The 20,614-nt window shown below is 37.8% G+C and overlaps 1 protein-coding gene across 4 annotated transcripts in view; it reads right to left on the bottom strand.

Moving 5' to 3' along the window:
* ZFYVE16 (zinc finger FYVE-type containing 16) overlaps positions 1 to 20,614 on the bottom strand; it is a 79,012-nt gene that overhangs the window by 6,656 nt on the left and 51,742 nt on the right. For 3 of the 4 annotated variants that reach the window (XM_055298175.2, XM_055298171.2, XM_055298172.2), the window contains 4 exons: positions 17,199 to 17,281; positions 16,403 to 16,507; positions 15,880 to 16,027; positions 13,494 to 13,574 (listed from right to left, as the gene is read on the bottom strand). In XM_055298175.2, coding sequence (XP_055154150.1) covers positions 13,494 to 13,574; positions 15,880 to 16,027; positions 16,403 to 16,507; positions 17,199 to 17,281 — 417 coding nt within the window. Of the gene's footprint in view, positions 1 to 13,493; positions 13,575 to 15,879; positions 16,028 to 16,402; positions 16,508 to 16,543; positions 16,695 to 17,198; positions 17,282 to 20,614 lie in introns of those variants that run through there. The other variant, XR_008660969.2, reaches the window with a different exon arrangement.

Below are 20,614 nucleotides of genomic sequence, written 5' to 3'. Positions count from 1 at the left end.
TGTATATCTAAGCCATAAAATTTGCTATCAAAATATGTTCTGTGTAAGATACAAGTTTTAAATCATTTGCTAATCATCTTACTGGTTGTTTGCCACTAGGAAATAAGACAAGTATTTTGCAAAGTGAAGAATTTTTTTTTAAGGTTAAAACAAAGATGAGAATTTCTGCTTCTGGCTATGATGAAATAACTGGTACCAGATAGCCCTGTCATGACAACCAACCCTAAGACTAGACAAAATATATGAGATAACTGTTTTTAGGTTCTGGACAATAGGCAGTGCAATACTGAGATCCCTAGAGGGAAACTGAAGAGGTTAAGCCCACGGTTATCTCCAGGCAGAGAACTCAGGTAAGCTTAGTGGGTCACCATGAGGAAATTATTCCCAGGCAGAGAGCCCTTACTCTCTGCCCTGAGCTCTCTGCCTGGGGATAATTTCTTCAAGGTGACCCACTAAGTCTACAATAGCCCTATTGGCTGAGAACTCAAGAGAAAAAGAGTTTGGTGAAGCCTAAAATCTGCAGTCAGGACACTTAAGAGGGGGGCACTAGAAAACTGCATGGAAGACTTTGAAGTCTTTGGACTAGAACTGGGGACACAATAACAGAGTGAGACTAGATGAGGCTTAAACATAGCAGTGTTACAGCATGGGGAATAGAACAGAGATAATAGAAGTCAAATAATGTTAGGGAATTTGGTCATGTGGACCAACCAAAGTGAAGAGACTTTATTAACACCTCATTAGCAAGCATTGTAGAAAAGCCAAAATGAAGCCCTTACAAAATCTATAGGCAAAATAGATTTGAAGACTGAGTACTATCAAATTAGTGGGGACCGGTAAACACCTTAGGATTTCTACAAATCCATCTTAAGAAAGTGAAAAATCAAGTCTACACAATGTCAAGGTGATCAACCATGAAACTGCCTACTAAAACATAAACCTTCTTCAGCAAAATGTACTTAGAATCTAAAGTTTCTAAAGCATATAACTATTGCAGGATCTGGCCAGCAGCCCGCTATGCAACGGGGCTCTCCCTTTGTTCCCAGGCAGATCAGCAGGTTGAGAAATAACAGACACACAGAAGATAGTGAAAGCTGGGTCCAGGGGGGTCATCGCCTTCTGGTCCTGTGGTGCCAACAATGCACTGGATATACCAGCATTTATTAGTAAGTTTAGTGAGGGCAGGGGTAGCTTAGTGAGGGATTTAGGGTCATTTGATTATGAGGTGAGATGGTCACATGGGGATGAAGTAATTCTTTAACATAACATCTGTATGCAGAAGTACAGTACATAGAGATAAGAATTTACAATATAGTGTGTGCATCGGTAATTTCTAACAGAGCCTTAAAACAGAAACACAGTCTTTCCATAACTTATGATTAGCAAGATATTAATCAGCAGTAACAGTTGCAGCAAAAGCTGGTTATAAACAATCCACGGAAACAGGACATGAAGCTAGACAACCAGTTAGACCAGAAATTCTCAGAAGGGAGTATGCCTTAACCCTAAAGAGGCCTAGAAGAGCCATGGCAAGATGAGGGCGTTTATAGCCCTATCTTATCCATATGGACAGGCACCCCCCATGCGTCCATTTATAGGCTCTCCACAAGGGTCGCATTCCATTCCCAGAGCTATGAACATCTGCTTTTCTGGGATAGGAATATTGCTGATGTGAAACCTCCCTTACTGCACGTCCATTCATAGGCTCTCTGCAGGGGGAAGCACATCAAGCGCTGTTGGCTCATTCTGGCAGTCCAACCTGGCATTGTCTTTACACAATCCTGCATACAACTTTGTATTTACAATAATCAGGAGTATTTCATCTTTTATTCCATAGCAATAGTTTCAGGGGGTCTCCCTACATATAACAATGACAAATACACAACCAAAAATTACTAGACAGGCCAGGTGTGGTGGCTCACAACTGTAATCCCAGTGCTTAGGGACGACAAGGAGGGAGGATGTCTTAAGGCCAGGAGTTCAAGACCAGCCTGGACAATACAGTGAAACCTCATCTCTACAAAAAGTTTAAAAATTAGCCAGGCGTGGTGGTGTGCACCTGCAGTCCCACCTACTCAGGAGGCTGATACAGGAGGATCACTTAGCCCAGGAGTTCAAGGCTGCAGTGAGCTATGACTGTACCACTGCACTCCAGCCTGGGCAACACAGTGAGATCCTGTCTCAAAAAAAATAATAGAAATTACTAGACAGAAATGAGAAAATGTGACCCCTTCGGCAACTGAAGCCAACTTCAAGATGGCCAATTAAGCATATAAAAATTTCAAAACAGCTATAATAAATATATTCAAAGATAGGCTGGGTGCAGTGGCTCATGCCTGTAATCCCAGCACTTTGGGAGGCCGAGGTGGGAGGATAATGAGGTCAGGAGATCAAGACCATCCTGGCTAACACGGTGAAACCCTGTCTCTACTAAAAATACAAAAAATTAGCCGGGTGTGGTGGTAGGTGCCTGTAGTCCCAGCTACTCGGGAGGCTGAGGCAGGAGAATGGCGTGAACCCAAGAGGTGGAGCTTCCAGTGAGCCAAGATCGCACCACTGCACTGCAGCCTGGGTGAAAGAGTGAGACTCTGTCCCAAAAAAAAAAAAAAAAAAAAAAATATATATATATATATATACACACACACATATATATATGTATGTATACACACACACCCACATATATATGTATATATGTATGTATATTCAAAGACCTAAAGGAAACGCATTCAAAGAATAAAAAGCAAATATGGGCTAAATAAACATATAATAAATCTTGAGAGAAATACAAACTGGAAAAAGAAAAAGAAATTCTGGAACAGAAAAGTACAATCTAACTAAAACTGAAACCCCAAAGGAGAGACTTAATAGTGGATTAAAGATGGCAAAAAAAAATAATTGGAGAACATAAAGAAAAATCAGTGAAAAGTATCCAATCTGAAGAACACAAAGAAAAAACATTGAAGAAAAAATGAGCAGAGCATCAAGAATCTATGGGGTGACACAAAACAATCTAACACACACATGCACATATATTTGTGTACACACACACACACACTCACACACACACATACAGTGACAGAGTCCTAGAAGAAGAGAGACTGGGATCTAGGCACACATAGTTAAGCTGATAAAAACTGAAGATGAAGATGGTATCTTAAAAACAGACTGATGCCAGGAACAGTGGCTCATACATGTAATCCCAGTACTTTGGGGAGGCTGAGGAGGGAGGATCACTTGAGTCCAGAAGATTGAGACCAGCCTGGGCAACATAGAAAGACCTCATCTTTACAAATTTTTTTTTTTTAAATTAGCCAAGCATGGTGGCATGTGCTTGTAGTCCCAACTACTCAGAGGCTGAGGCAGGAGGATCGCTTGAGCCCAGAAGTTCAAGCCCCAGCCTGGGCAACATAGTGAGACCTTGTCTCTACAAAACAACAACAACAAAAAAATAGCTAGGTGTGGTGGTATGTGCCTGTAGTCCTAGCTACTCAGGAGGCTGAGATGGGAGGACTGCCTGAGCCTTGGAGGTTGAGGCTGCAGTGAGCCATGATCATGCCACTGCACTCCCACCTGGGTAAGAATGAGACCCTGGGTGAGAATAAGTTCCAAAAAAAAAAAAAAAAAAAGAGAAAGAAAAGAAATAAGAAGAAAAATATTTGGATATCTCAAATTCCATTATCAGAATGACAGATATGGCACATAAAAATAAATCATAAAAGTTCACTTCTTAAAAGGTATTAATTGATAAACATGGATCCAGATGGGTATGCTTATGATTATTGCTTCTATTATATTAGGAGTCCCAGCCAGTAACCAAAATAAATAAATAAAAAGCATAAGAATTGCAAAGAAAAAAGCAAAATTACACTATTTCAGCTACACAGAAAAGTCTAAAAGAATCTACAAATAAATTATTATAAATAAGAGTATATAATGTAGCTGGATGTAAGTTTAAAAATGCAGAGATAAATGTATTTCTTACCAGAAACAGATTACAATTATAATTTAATAAGATACCATTTACATCAGCAATAAAATCTGTAAGGTAAAGGAATAAATCAAGAAAATATATACAAGGCCTAAACCAAAAATCATAAAGTCATGTAACACAAAACAACATTTCAGTCAATGAGGGATCACATATACAACAGTAGTCCCATAAGATTATAATACAGTATTTTTTACTGTGCCTTTTCTGTGTTTAGATACACAAATGCCATCATATTATAACTGTCTACTGTATTCAGAACAGTAAAATGCTGTACAGGTTTACAGACTAGGAGCAACTGGCTATACCATATAGCCTAGGTATGCACTAGGCTATCTATTTAGGTTTGTGTAAGTGCACTCTATGAAGTTTGCACAATGACAAGATTGCCTAATGAAACATTTCTCAGAATGTATCCCCATCACTAAGCAACACATAACTGTAGATTTAAAATAAGTGAGGGTCTACTATATGAATAGGAACACTGAAAATGGAAAATGTGCCAATTTTCTCAAAATTAAGCTAATGATTGAATGCAACCCCAGATAAAAATTCCCATGGACCTTTTGTAAACCTGACAAGTTGATCCTAAAACTAATATGAAAAAACCAAAGGACTTACACTGGCCACAGCACTACTGAAAAGAAGAATAAAGCATATGGGTGCCATCAACCTCCTGAGTAGCTTGGGGTACGGGTGAATGCCATCATGAAGTTTTCATTTTAATTGTTGTAATTTTGAACTCCAGAATTTATATATATTTTTTCTTATAATTTTATCATTTCTATTGCTTCACTGATATTCTGTTTGGTTAGACATCATTCTCATGCTTTCCTTTGGTTCTTTAGACATAGTTTCCTTTAGTTCTCTGAACATATTTTAAATAATTGATTTATACCCTTTGTCTTGTAAGTGTAATGTCTTTGTTTCCTTAGGGACAGTTCCTGTTACTTGCTTTTCCCTTCACGTATACACCATATTTTCCTGTTTCTTTGCATGTCTGGCAATTTTATGTTGAAAATGAGACATTTTAAATAATTAATGAGGCAACTCTGGAAATCAGATTTTGTCTTCTTCACAGAGTTTGTTTTTGTTGCTGTTTGTTGTTATGTGGCTTTTTTGAACTAATTCTGTAAACTCTGCATTCTTTGTCATACATATGTAGTCACTAAAGTCTCTGCTGAGTTAGCTTATTAGCTGTCTAATTATTGAACTGAGATATCCTTAAATGCCTGAAACTGATAACTATCCTAGTCTTTGCTGGAAGGTTTATGTGCTTGTTAGGGCATGCTTTCAACATTCAAGTCAGGCAGTGAACACCTCTATCTTGGCTATCACTTCCTGCTTGTGCGGAGGCTCAAGGTCAATCTGAGGTGGACACATAGGACCTTCCCAGGTCTTTCTTGGGCATTTGTACATCCTTGTATTTGCGACTTGCATGTGACCCCTTACCGACATAGCATTCCCCAGCTTTTCCTTTTAACCTTTAGATTTGCCTGTTGTTTGCCTCAATTGTATTCCATAGCTAGAGGCTGGTTAAATACTTGCTGTATGCATTACCATTCCATTTTGACAAACACTCCCTGAGAAAAGATTTTTCCCACTGGGTAAGCTTAGAGTCAGGACAAGTAAAACAGAGTAGGGTCTTCTAGGGAACCACCTGAGAAGTCAAATAATGACAATTGTCTGATAGTAAGTTTTTGAAGGCGCTCCAACCTCTTACTGCCCCCACCATTGGCTATAAGCCTGCTGGTTTTCAAGGCTTCTGCTGTGCTGGAGATGAGAGGATAGGTATAGGGCAAGTTAAAATAACAGAAAGCTTGCTATTCTTATGAAGATTCAGTCATTTTTCTTTAATAAACCATCCCCAATTGCTACAAACTTTTGGTTAATTTCCAGAGTTCTGAAAGAGTTGCTTCTGATTCTTTGCCAGTTTCCTCATTCCTTTTATGACGCAGAGTATTTTCTGAGGTTTTCAGTGTCGCATCTTTCACTAATGTCATCCTCCACGGTATCTCAGTTACATAGCTTTATAGGAGACCCTTTTATCCAAAGAAATAGGAAAATACGGCCTATATACGAAGGGAAAAGCAAGTAACAGGGACTGTCCCTAAGGAAACAAAGATATTACACTTACTAGACAAAGGGTATAAATCAATTATTTTAAATATGTTCACAGAACTAACAGAAACTATGTCTAAAGAATCAAAGTATGAGAATGATGTCTAACCAAAGAGAGAATATCAATGAAATGATAGAAATTACAAAATTGTAAGAAAAAAATACAAATTCTGGAATTCAAAATTACAATTAAAATGAAAACTTCACTAGTGGAGCTCAACAACAGATTTGACTAGGCAGAAGAATTTGTGAATTTGCAAACAGACCAACTAAGACTACCCAGTCTGATGAACAGAAAGAAAAAAGAAGAAAAATGAACAGACCCTCAGAGACGTGTGGGTATATCAACAAGAATACCAACATATGTGGCTGGGCAGAGTGCCTCATGCCTGTAACCCCAGCACTTTGGGAGGTTGAGGCAGGTGGATCACCTGAGGTCAGGAGTTCAAGACCAGCCTGGCCAACATGGTGAAACCCTGTCTCTACTAAAAGTACAAAAAATTAGCTGGGCGTGGTAGTGGGTGCCTGTAATCCCAGCTAACGGGAAGCTGAGGCAGGAGAATCGCTTGAACCCGGGAGGTGGAGGTTGCGGTAAGTCAGGATTCACGTCATTGCACTCAAGCTTGGGCAATAACTAGGAAACTCCATCTCAAAAAAAACAAAAAAGAATACCAATATATGCATAATGAAAAACACTAATCTGAACATCTAAGAATCACAGAGAATTCCAAGTATACTATAAACTCAAACGGATCCACCCCAAACACATCATAGTCAAACTGTGAATGACAAAGAGTGTCATGAAAGCAGCAATAAAGCAAATCATCACATACAAAGGATTTCAAATAAAATTAACTGCTGACTTCTTAATCAGAAACTATGTAGAGGCCAGGCACAGTGGCTCATGCCTATAATTCCAACGCTTTGGGAGGGTGAGGCAGGAAGAATGCTTGAGCGCAGGAGTTTGAGACCAGCCTGGGCAATACAGTGAGACCCTGTCTCTACAAAAAATAGAAAAAAAATTAGCCAGAACTGGTGGTGCATGTCTGTAGTTCCAGCTACTCAGGAGGCTGAGATGGGAGGGTCGTTTGAACCCAAGAGTCAAGGCTGTAGTGAGCTGCGATTATGCCACTGCACTCCAGCCAGGGTGACAAAGCTAAATCCTGTCTCAAAAAAAAAAAAAGAAAAGGAAAAAAAAAGAAACCATGGAGGCCAGAAGACAGTGGAATGACATATTCAAAGTGCTAAATGAAAAATATTGTTAGCCAGAAAGTCTATGTCCAGCAAAACTCTCCTTCAAAAATGAAGGAGAAATTAGCACATTCCCAGATAAACAAAAACAGAGAAAATGTGTTGCTGGCACACCTCAAGTACAACAAATACTAAATGAAGTCCCTCACACTAGACAGTAACTTGAATGCACATGAATAAAAGAATAGGTAAGGTAACTACACAGGTTAATATATAAGAACATAAATATATTTTGGGTTGTAACTCTTTCCTCTTCTCATTTAAAAAACATCTGCATAAATCAATAATTATAAATCAGTGTTGATGGGCACATAATGTATAAACATGTAATTTGTATGGCAATAATGACACAAAGGAGTACAGAGGAAACGATAAACAGGAGTAAAGTTTTTATATACTATGGAAATGAGATTGGTATTTATCTGAATTATATTGTTAAACATTTTGGTATTAACTGTAATGCCTATGGCAACAACTAAGAAATAACTAAAAAAAATACATAAAATGGTACACTAGAAAATATCTAACACAAAAAAACACAGTAGGGAAGGAACAGAGAAACAAAATATAATTGACAAACCTTTACTAGAATAACCAAGAAAAAAGAAGATTCAAATTATTAAAATCAGCAATTAATGAGGGGACATTACTACCAACCTCACAGAAATAAAGGATTATAAGGGAATACTATGAACAATGTCATGCCAACAAATTAGATAACATAAATGAAATTGATAAATTCTTAGTGATATGGTTAGGCTTTGTGTCCCCACCCAAATCTCATCTTGAATTGTAATCCTCATAATCCTCATGTGTCAAGGGAGAGACCAGGTGGAAGTAACTGAATCATGGGGGCAGTTTCCCCCCATGCTGTTCTTGTGATAATGAGACAGTTCTTGCAAGATCTGATGGTTTTATAAGGGGCTCTCTTCCCTTAGCTCAGCACTTCTTCCTGCCACCTTGTGAAGAAGGTGCTTTGCTTCCCCTTCACCTTCTGCCATGTTCGTAAGTTTCCTGAGGCTGTGCTGAACTGTGAGTCAATTAAACCTCTTTCCTTTATAAATTACCCAGTCTCGGGTATGTCCTTATAGCAGCATGAGAACAGACTAATACAGTAAGTTGATACCCCAGAGAGTGGGGTGTTGCTATAAAGATACTTGAAAATGTGGAAGTGGAAGTGACTTTGGAACTTGGTAACAGGCAGAGGGTGGAACAGTTTGGAGGGCTCAGAAGAAGAGAGGAAGATGTGGGAAAGTCTGAAACTTCCTAGAGACTTGTTGAATGGCTTTGACCAAAATGCTGATAGTGATATGGACAATGAAGTCCAGGCTGAGGTGATCTCAGATGGAGATGAGGAACTTGTTGGGAACTAGAATAAAGGTGACTGTTGCTATGCTATGGCAAAGAGACTGGCAGAATTTTGCCCCTGCCCTAGAGATCTGAGGAACTTTGAACTTGAGGGAGATAATTTAGGGTATCTGGCGGAAGAAATTTCTAAGCAGCAAAACATTCAAGAGGTGATTTGGGGGCTCTAAAAAGCATTCAGTTTTATGCTTTCACAAAGAGACACTTTGGAACTGGAACTTATGTTTAAAAGGGAAGCAGAGCATAAAAGTTTGGAAAATTTGCAGCCTGACAATGCGATAAAGAAAAACCCATTTTCTGAGGAGAAATTCAAGCTGGCTGCAGAAATTTGCATAAGTAATGAGGAGCCAAACATTAATCCCCAAGACAATGGGGAAAATGTCTCTAGGGCATATCAGAGACCTTCACAACGGTCCCTCCCATTACAGGCCTGGAGGCCTAGGAGGTAAAAATGGTTTTGTGGGCCAGGTACAGGGCTTTGCTACTTTGTGTAGTCTCAGGACTTGGTGCCCAGTGTCCCACTCGTGGCTAAAGGGGCCAAAATATAGCTCAGGCCATTGCTTCAAAGGGTGCATGCCCCAAGCACTGGTGGCTTACAGGTGGTGTTGGGCCTACAGGTGCACAGAAATCAAGAATTGAGGTTTTGGAACCTCCTCCTCGATTTCAGAGGATGTACGGAAATGCCTGGATGTCCAGGCAGAAGTTTGCTGCAGGGGTGGAGCCCTCATGGAGAACCTCTACTAGGGCAGTGCAGAAGGGAAATGTGGGGATGAAGCCCCCACAAAGAATCCCCACTGGGGCACTGCCTAGTGGAGCTGTGAGAAGAGGGTCACCATCCTCTAGACCCCAGAATGGTAGATCCACCAACAGCTTGCACTGTGTGCTTGGAAAAGTGCCAGACAATGCCAGCACATGAAAGCAGCTGGGAGAGCTGTACCCTGCAAAGCCACAGGGCTGGAGCTGCCCAAGGCTGTAGAAGCCCACCTTTTACATCAGCATGAACTGGATGTGAGACATGGAGTCAAAGGAGATCATTTCAGAGGTATAAGATTTGACTGCCCTGCTGGATTTCAGACTTGCATGGGGCCTGTAGCCCCTTCAGTTTGGCCAATTTCTCACATTTGGAACGGGTGTATTTACCCAACACCCGTACCCCAAATGTATCTAGGAAGTAACCAACTTGCTCTTGATTTTACAAGCTCATAAGCAGAAGGGACTTGCCTTGTCTCAGATGACACTTTGGACTTGGACCTTTAGGTTAATGCTGGAATGTGTTAAGACTTTGGGAGACTGTTGCAAAGGCATGTTTGTGTCTTGAAATGTGAGGACATGAGATTTGGGAGGGGCCAGGGGAGGAATGATATAGTTAGGCTTTGTGTCCCCACCCAAATCTCATTTTGAATTGTAATCCCCATAATCTCCATAATCCCCACATATCAAGGGAGAGACCAAGTGGAGGTAAATGGATCATGGGGGCAGTTTCCCCCATGCTGTTCTAATGATAGCAAGTGAGTTCTCACAAGATCTGATGGTTTTATAAGGGGCTCTTCCCCCTTAACTCAGCACTTCTCCTTCCTGCTGCCATGTGAAGAAGGTGCCTTGCTTCCCCTTCACCTTCCACCATGACTGTATAAGTTTCCTGAAGCCTCCCCAGCCATGCTGAACTGTAAGTCAATTAAACCTCTGTCCTTTATAAATTACCCAGTCTCAGGCAGTTCTTTAAAGCAGTGTGAAAACGGACTCATACACTTAGAAAGCCACATATTACCATAATTGATTTAAAAAGAATTAGAAAATCCAAATGTGTGGACAGAATTGTGTTCCCCCAGAATTCGTATGTTGAAGCCCTAACCCCGAAATGTAACTGTATTTGGAGTTGGGCCTTTAAGGAGGTAATTAAAGCTAAATGAAGTCATAAAGGTGAGGCCTTAATCTGAAAGGACTGGTGTTTTTTTTTTGTTTGTTTTGTTTTTGAGACAGTCTCTCTCACCCAGGCTGGAGTGCAACGGTGCGATCTCAGCTCACTGCAACCTCCGCCTCCCGGGTTCACACCATTCTTTTGACTCAGCCTCCTGAGTAGCTGGGAATACAGGCGCCCGCCACCACGCCCGACTAACTTCTTGCATTTTTAGTAGAGATGAGGTTTCACCATGTTGGCCAGGCTCAAACTCCTGACCTCAAATGATCCACCTGCCTCAGCTTCCCAAAGTGCTGGGATTACAGGCATGACCCACCACATCCAGCCTAGGACTGGTGTTCTTATAAGAAGAAGAAGAGATATTGGAGCTCTCTCTGAGAGTGCACACAAAGAAAAGGCCATGTAAGGACACAGCCACCCACAAGCCAAGGAGACAAGCCTTACCAGAAACCAATCCTGTTGGCACCTTGATCTTGGACTTCTAGCCTCTAGAATTGTGAGAAAATAAATTTATGCTTTTTACGCTACTCAATTTGTTGTATTTTGTTATAGCAGCCCAAACTGATTAAGATGAAGTAATCACAAAAAGAACTGAAAATATACATAATTAAAAGAGTAGACATAATTATTTGCAGTGACTGGATCTTATTTGGATACTGATTTGAACAAACATTTTAAGAAGAGAGAAAATGGGGGTAATGTGACTACTGATTGGATATACAGGAACTATTGATAAAATATTTATGTGTGATAATACAGGTGTCCCTTATCTGAAGTGCATAACACCAGAAGTGTTTCAGATTTCATATTTTTTTTTTGGATTTTGGAATATTTGCATTATATACTTAGCAGCTGAGCATCTCAAATTGAAAGGTGAAATCTGACATGCTCTAACGAGCACTTCTATAGAGTGTCATGTCAGCGCTCAGAGAGTTTAGGATTTTGAAGCATTTAAGATTTCAGATTTTTGGATTTGGAATGCCTAATCTGTAGTTTTGTGGTTATGTTTCTAAAAAAATACTTTTTCTTTTAAAAATATAGTATTTGTAAATGAAATGATATAGTAAAAATAATACAATGAGAGGAGAGCAGAAGGAGTATGGATAAAGTAGGATTGGCTATAAATTGATAATTGTCAAAGGTGGGTGATGGTTCCATTAATGTTTATCATATTATCCTTTTTTGCTTTTATACATGCTTGACTTTTTCATAGTAAAAGTGAACATGTTCACAATAATAATAAAATAGTATGGAATCAGTACAGAGTTAAGCAAACTGACTAAAACAAAACAAAAGCTAAGAACATAGCCGAGAAACGGATTCTTGTGCAAATAAAACATGCTATGTGACAGAGATAGCATTAACAATTACCAGGGCAAAGGGAAAATTCAATATCTCATGCTGGATCAACTCCTATTCAAATGACAAAAAATGTCACTGGATTTCTCTACCTCACACAGCACATAAAATTAAATTCCAGATAAATTAGGGACTTAAGTGTGAAAGGCAAAACTTTAAATCTTCGAAGACAACATAAGAGAATATCTTTCGAAACCATATGATAGATTTCTTAAATAAAAAACATTAGCCATAAGAGTCATAAATTTTTTTTTTTTTTTTTTGAGACAAGAGTCTCGCTCTGTCGCCCAGGCTGGAGTGCAGTGGCGCAATCTTGGCTCACTGCAAGCTCCGCCTCCCAGGTTCACGCCATTCTCCTGCCTCAGCCTCTCCGAGTAGCTGGGACTACAGGCGCCCGCCACCACGCCCGGCTAATTTTTTGTATTTTTAGTAGAGATGGGGTTTCACCGTGGTCTCGATCTCCTGACCTCGTGATCCGCCCGCCCCGGCCTCCCAAAGTGCTGGGATTACAAGTGTGAGCCACCGCGCCCGGCCAAGAGTCATAAATTATACTGTATTAAAATGAGAACTTCTATTTAAAAAGACACTAAAATTGGGAGAGGAGGAATATAAAATACACAAAATTATGTAACTACAAGTCAGTCAGAAAAAGACGCACAATCCAATAGGAAAAAGGGCAAAAGATATGAGCAGACATTTCACAGAAGAGGCAACATGCATGTCCAATAAATATGTAATAGGATGCTCTGCTTATTAATTAGGGATATGCTAATTATGACCATATTCAGAGATACCTACAGGATTGACACAAATTAAGTAGTCTGATAATATCATGTTTGGAGAAAATGTAGACCAATCATAAATTTTATATATTCTAATGGTAATGTAAATCGGTACAACCAATTTGGAAAGCAACTTAGCAATAGTTTGTAAAGTGAAGATTTACTAACCTATTAGCCCATAAATTCCACTCTTGCATATATATTTTACAGAAACTCTAGAATACATTCTTAGAATAGACACAACCCAGAAGTTCAAGATCAAGAGATGAATACATTGTCATACATTCACAAAATATTTAATAGCATTTAAAATGAATAAGCTATAGTTGTAAGAAACAACATGCATAAATTTTAGAAACTCATGTTGTATGAAAATAAGGAGTTCCATATAACTATGTGAAGAATGATTTCACTTTTATTTATCTCCCAAATAAGCATAAACAATATGTTGTTTAGGCAGATGTATATACAAAGTAAAAAACAATTAAGCAAGAGAATGATAAACACCATATTCAGTCTAGTCACTAATTCCCGGGGAGAGGCAGGAGAGATAAGTCTTCTACTTCTTGTGCTGGTTGATTATTTCATGTAAGTTTGTGGTACTGTGCTTTATAACTTACATATGTTCTTGTGTAAATATCAAATATATTTTTAAAAGGTTAGGAAAAATAACTCTACATTAAAACACCATTAAAAATGAAATTCATACCTTCAACTATGCTGGACTTAGCAAGAAATCCTGAAGATGTTTTTAGAGCTCCATTGAATACCACAAAACTTGCACCTGTCACTGATCAAGAAATACAACAATTATTTGTCTTAAACTGCTCATTTTTATGTTACACATTTGTTAAATGCAGAATGTGGATATGCATGTAAGTACTCAATAAATGTTATACCCACACAACTTAAACTAGAAAAATAATTAAAAAAACAAAAAAAAATGAGATAAAATATTACATTAAAATAATTTAATGCAGCTGGGCACGGTGGCTCATGCCTGTAATCCCAGCACTTTGGGAGGCCAAAAAGGGTAGATCACCTGAGGTCAAGAGTTTGAGACCAGCCTGGCCAACATGGTGAAACCTCGTCTCTACTAAAAATACAAAAATTAGCCAGGTGTGGTGGCAGGCGCCTATAATCCTGGCCACCCGGGAGGCTGAGGCAGAATTGCTGGAACTCAGGAGGTGGAGGTTCCAGTGAGCCAAGATTGCGCCCACTGCACTCCAGCCTGGGCGACAGAGCGAGACTCTGTCTCAAATAAATAAATAATAAAATAATTTAATGTTTTTATTAATAATTGATGGAGTATTGTACTGTTTTAAATGTTTGTGCCTATATTAGTGAGGGTGTAGGAAATCAAACATTCACTACTGGTGACAGCACAAATCAGAACAGTCTTTATGGAGCCCTAACTTGGCATTTTCCTATTAAAATTACAAGTAAATGTATCCTTTGACACACCAATTCCACTTTTGGGAATTTATCTTACAGATAGGTTCAAATGTGTACAAAATGGCATGTATACGAAACTAATTCACTGTACCATTTTTATAAATAGCCCCTAAGGATTGGTAACAAATTATGCCCATCAATAAGGGACAGTTAAATGATGTACAATAAATAAAATGTAAAGTTCCGTAGAATACAAAAGCTTATATACAAACATAGAATAATCTCCAAAGTGTGTTAACAACAAAAAAAAAAAACAAGGAATAGAATAGAGCAAATATTATGACTTGTCTAAAAAAGTGGAAGAAAGAGGTAGATATGTGTGTATATTTCTTGAATATACATTAAAGCAAAAATGTCTCTGAAAGGATATATAAGAACTGATAACATTGGTTTGGTTGCCTGTAGGGAGAGTAAGAGGATGGCTGGGTGGTCAAGGGAGGAAAGGAGATTTTTCACTATAAATATTAATAACTTTTTAATTTTACCACATAAAAATATACCTATTCAACAAATAAATATTAAAAAGTTGTTAAATTTTAGTGGCAAAAATGCCAATATCATGTTAAGTGATGAAGTATAATATAAAAGTGTAAATATCCAGTATAAAATCATCTATTTAACATATACATTAATATAAGGAAATACAGTAAAATGTCAATAGTGACCATATCTTGGCACTTTTCCCTTTTACCACTTTTTTTTTTTTTTTAGACATAGTCTCGCTCTGTCACCCTGTCACCCAGGCGGGAGTGCTGTGGCACAATCTGAGCTCACTGCAAGCTCTGCCTCCTGGGTTCAGGCCATTCTCCCGACTCAGCCTCCCAAGTAGCTGGGACTACAGGCGCCCGCCACCACACCTGGCTAATTTTTTGTATTTTTTAATACAGACGGGGTTTCACCGTATTAGTCAGGATGGTCTCGATTCTTGACCTTGTGATTCACCCGCCTTGGCCTCCCAAAGTTCTGGGATTACAGGCATGAGCCACCCCGCCTGGCCTCTTTTACTACTTTTCAAAATGTATTTTCCAAGCTTACTACAAATAAGTATATATTACTTTTATAAGCAGAGGAAAAAATTTTATTAGCAGCCAGAATGTCGGACTATTTTAAGTATGTTATCCTATAATAATGTGTTAATTTTATGAAATGCTTCCATTTAACTTTCAATTTGTTAGGCCTTCTACTGCAAGGGTTTGGTAATCATAGCAATCACTGAAGCCATTCAGCCAGAGCTGAGAGTAATGTCATTCATAGATGCTGCTTGTTATGTTTTATAAATCAATCTTATCACCCTGTGCTCCCCCAACTAAGAGGAGTCAGAGCAGAGGGTGAACAAATGTGAAAAGAAATACCTTATTGCAGGAAGAAATTACTCAAAGACTCTCACCCTATGGGATATACTAAACCTAAAGATGTCAAAAGGAAAACAGTCTTCCAAGTCTGTAAGCCTAAAGTAGCCCAAGAGAAAAACAAAAATTAGAAGCAATTTTAAAATCCGTTGTGTAGCTGAAATTTCAAAACATACTGTTTTATCACCAACAATTCAGCAAATAAGTAAATATACATATATTTCCCCTTTGAAAGGAATTCTATTAATTGAGGTGGTTTTGTAAATTAGCACTAGGAACCATGATGCTCACCTTTTCTAGGATGGCCAGTGGCACTGTTGGCCTGTGTTTGATAAATTCCATCATTCTGTATACAGACTAGATGAGAATCTGCTTCTGTACTGAAACTTGCTCCAATGCTAATGACATGCTCATTAGAAGAATTTAGTACTTTCATTACCTGGAAAAAAACAAAAACAACAACATTTATTTAGAAACACTTTTAACATTGTATGCCTATTCTAAGAGCCATGTTTCTGGCCAGCTTCATAATTATCAAGCTTCGGTCTGGACAACTCCCTGGGAACGTGATGGAAACAAATGTTTTAAAATAAAAGCACTTCAGTTGAACAGTAATCACCTCAATAAAACAGTACAGAAAAAAAAGAAATATGATCAGATTATTTACAGTAAACAAATTCTATCATTTCAAAAACAATGTTTGTTGCCATAATACATTAGATAGTCTAATTCAAAACAAAAAATTTAATGTGACACAATTCTAAGGAACTCTAATGTTCAATAATTGTCATTTGAATAAAACAATTATACTTACATCGCTGTACTTTTTCCGTGGTATTTTTATGCAGCTTTTTCCCATTTCCATATGAATCAACAGTTGATCTATATTATGCAAGGTATACTGGTAATTTCGAAGGTCCTACATAGAATAATCGCATTACCATAAACTACTAACCATGAGTATTTTTCCATCCATTAAATCCTTCTTTAAGAAATCCTTCTCCACAACAGTAATAAAGAATATCATTCTCAGGAAAAACTTTGTAGTATTTAGGGTATCTCCTCTTTCTAGTCACAGAACTTCCAAAATAGAAAAGATCTTCAAACTAGGCATGGATAAATAAAAGTGAGTCCACTGAAACATTCTTCTATGGTAACAGGGAAACACAAAATTACAAACAGTATAGGTGGAAGGGAACTTTAGATATCATCTAATCCAACATTTCCTATTATAAATGAGAAAACTAAGGCCATAATTTGCTCAAAATCACAAGACTGACTGACTTTACTAATACATTTACAAAAGTTTCAACAACTTTAAGAGGTCTGTATAGAGTTCTTACATTACCTAAATATCCAAGAACTGCAGGAGAATGAATCAAAGGGCAATTAGAATCAGGTACACATACATGAGGAGATAGTACGTTCTAAAAAGCAATTCATCAAAAACTGAGCACTAATGTTAAAATAATTACGATTTATTGTAAATGAATGTTCATTATACCAAACATGGCAAATTAAAGTAGGAAAATATAAATGTATAAACTTTGCTATATAAAGTTTTAAAGTAACAGTATAAAAACACCTAATAAAATAGTTCAATTACTCACAACAAGTAAGTTCATAATAGTGTGTCCTATTTCTCCAAAAAGAGGTTTTCGGCCTCTGATGCTTGTTAGAGGAGCAGGATATGCTATACATAAGAAAGGAAAACTGGTTACTATCAACAAAAAAAAACCCCCAAATTATTGAATTTATTACCTTCAACTCTCATTTTACAAACAAACATTATGTATAAATATCACTCAATCAGTTCTTAGGGGAAAGTGAGAGATAATTTTTTTTTTTTTTTTGAGACAAGGTCTCACTCTGTCGCCCAGGATGGAGTGCAGCGGTGCACTCTCAACTCATTGCAACCTCCACTTCCCAGGTTCCAGTAATTCTCCTGCCTCAGTCTCCCAACTAGCTGGGATTAAAGGCATGTACTATAACACCTGGCTAATTTTTGTATTTTTAGGAGAGACAGGGTTTCACCATGTTGACCAGGCTGATCTCAAACTTCTGACCTCATGTGATCCACCCACCTCGGCCTCCCAAAGTGCTGGGATTACAGGCATGAGCCACCACACCCAGCCAAGAGACAATATTAACACTTACTGTGTATCTATGTATCTACTAGATGCTACACTGAACTGGGAACTATACATATATTATCTTATTTAAATTCAACAACCTAATGGAGTGTGTCTATACTATTTCATAAATGAGAAAGTTGAGACACAGAAATTAATCAACTTGCTCCTAGTGACTAATAACTGGTGAAACAGATTTGAAACTAGGCTTGTCTGATTCCAAAGTATTCCATTTTTTCATTATACATCTTGTTTCCACAAAATTATAGGGGGTGGAAAATTATGATAATTGGTTAGAACTACATACATTTCTGATAATTTAAAGAGAAATACAAAGAACTAAAGACTTTTAAGACATTTATAATTAATATTCAATTGTCTTGTCTCAAAAAAAAAAATTTATGAATGGTAGTAAACTTTTAAAGTTCTTAGTTCAGCATGATAAAAGAAATACACTGGGGCCGGGCGCGGTGGCTCACGCCTGTAATCTCAGCACTTTGGAAGGCCAAGGCGGGTGGATCACGAGGTCAAGAGATCGAGACCATCCTGGCTAACATGGTGAAACCCTGTCTCTACTAAAAATACAGAAACAAAATTAGCCAGGCATGGTGGCAGGCGCCTGTAGTCCCAGCTACTCGGGAGGCTGAGGCAGGAGAATGGTGTGAACCTGCGAGGCGAAGCTTGCAGTGAGCCAAGATCACACTACTGCACTCCAGCCTGGGTGACAGAGTGAGACTCTGTCTCAAAAAAAAAAAGAAAGAAATACACAGATAGAGTCAGGGAAACCAATGCACAAAAAGGGAAGGGACATGAGGTCGGCCACCTAACTATGTTCTTTCATTAGGGCACCATAAATTCTGGACACCAAAAAGGAAAAGAGACCTTACTGGCAACGCAGCAGGCACTCTGAAGGAAAGGAAGGCAAGACTATTTCTCTAGTGATAAGACACAGACATATTTGTAACCTTCAGTTCTCAAGTTAGGTCTTAAGCAAACTAATCTCTCTAATGCCTATTATACAAATATACTTCCTTAAAATTCTAAAGAAACACCACATACCCAACATTAGCTGCTTTAAAGACTTAAGTTAGTCATTTTCTTGCTAGTACAAACATATTTTGTAATTCTAAAAAGGCAACTAAGTTATTTGAAAGACAGAGGGTCTAGATTTGAAAAAAATACAAGATATTAGTGTGAAAAGACATAAAAATGATAAAGGACATGATTAACTGCTAACTTTTTGCCTTATATGAATGAGCGGGCAACCTTTGCAATATGAAAAGGTAGTTTTGTTTAAAACACTATTCTCAACAGGTTATGGCTTAGAATGACATACTATCTGAGTTACAAAGGGACCTCATAAATCATCTGTTTGAACATTTAATGGTATTCAAAACCAGTGATCTCAACATAAAACCACAGATATTTTCAAAAGGATTTAAAAATTACTAATTTGAGACAGTTACTTTCAGTCTTTATTCTTGGGACTTTAACTTTCACATTAGCTTTTTCAAATGTACATTACCTCTGTAACAAAATACACACACAGACACACACACAGTTCACATCTAAAAAGACATGGGCACCAACAATGTCAAAGTGCCAGTCTATGTAAAATCTAGCAGAACAGAAAGAATTCAGAAAACAGCTGAGGTGAATTAACTTCTATGTATAACTGACAATTTCCCCTCATTACCACTAAATAGCTTATCATAGCTTTGCAGTTCCAGTCCCTGTGATTTATGATAAGCCCTTCGTATTGCTCCATGATTCTCCAACCTTCAGTGTGGGAAAACTTACTATCTAGAAGTACTACTGGCCAAAATACTGGCCATACTTACAGACATGTTCCATAATAATTTGATAAGCTAGTTTATCCCCCTAATCATCTATTAAAAAAAGCATTCAAATATTAAATTAGAGACAAAATACTGGGCTGCATTGATGAAACATTTGGCTTAAAGTGAAATTTCTTAAGCTCTTTGGTTCACACAGTACAAAACCTGAGATGCAAATTAAATTTGGTTACTTTTCCCACAAGTTAATAGCATCACACATGCAAATCCTAAATGGTAAAGAACCCCCATCCCTAAAATCACAGTTTAATAAAATTTCCAAATAGATTATCTCTTTCTCTCAAATTGTCTATTCTGAAATAGTAATCACCACTTTTATAGCTTCTCAACATTTAATTTTCCTCCAAGAAAATCCCTACCAAATTATATTAGAATCAAATGTCTAAAAAGTTCATTCGACGTGATATATTTCAAATGCAATAAATATTTATTGAAAAAAGTCAAATGAAAGATACAGTGGGAATTCAAAAAAGTTTAACACTAGAAATGATTCTAACTCAGAAATAAGCATATATATAAACATCACAGCAGCTTTAGAATCACCAGTTGTGTCAAGGGTAGATAAGTAAATACACACACATGCACATACACATGAATGATACAGGCTCTATCACCTTTGAGAGATAAACATCAGAATATAAAAATAAGAATCATCAAGCTTAGAAAAATAACCACAATTTTTAAGTACTTCCTTCCCTAAAAATAGTTAGCTTCTAATTATAGTCAGTAACTGAAAACAATAGCACTGCTAACCCAAAAATCCTTTATGTCTGGCTTTATGATGTAGAAAAATTGAGAGACGCAACGATTTACCTTCTTAATATACAGGCAACATAACAAACTCCTAATAGTACATGCTTTTAAGAAAATTTTAGCAAAGGTAATTAACACATATTGAACATCCAAAATCTAAAAACCTAAAATTCAAAATGCTCTAAAATCTGTAACTTTTTTTTTTTTTTTGAGACGTAGTCTTGCTCTGTCACCCTGGCTGGAACACAGAGGCACGATCTTAGCTCACTGCAAATCTGCCTCCTG

The sequence above is a fragment of the Symphalangus syndactylus genome, chromosome 11 (genome assembly GCF_028878055.3).
Source record: "Symphalangus syndactylus isolate Jambi chromosome 11, NHGRI_mSymSyn1-v2.1_pri, whole genome shotgun sequence".
In the NCBI taxonomy this organism is placed as follows: Eukaryota; Metazoa; Chordata; class Mammalia; order Primates; family Hylobatidae; genus Symphalangus; species Symphalangus syndactylus.
This window is presented reverse-complemented; position numbering and strand designations above follow the sequence as displayed.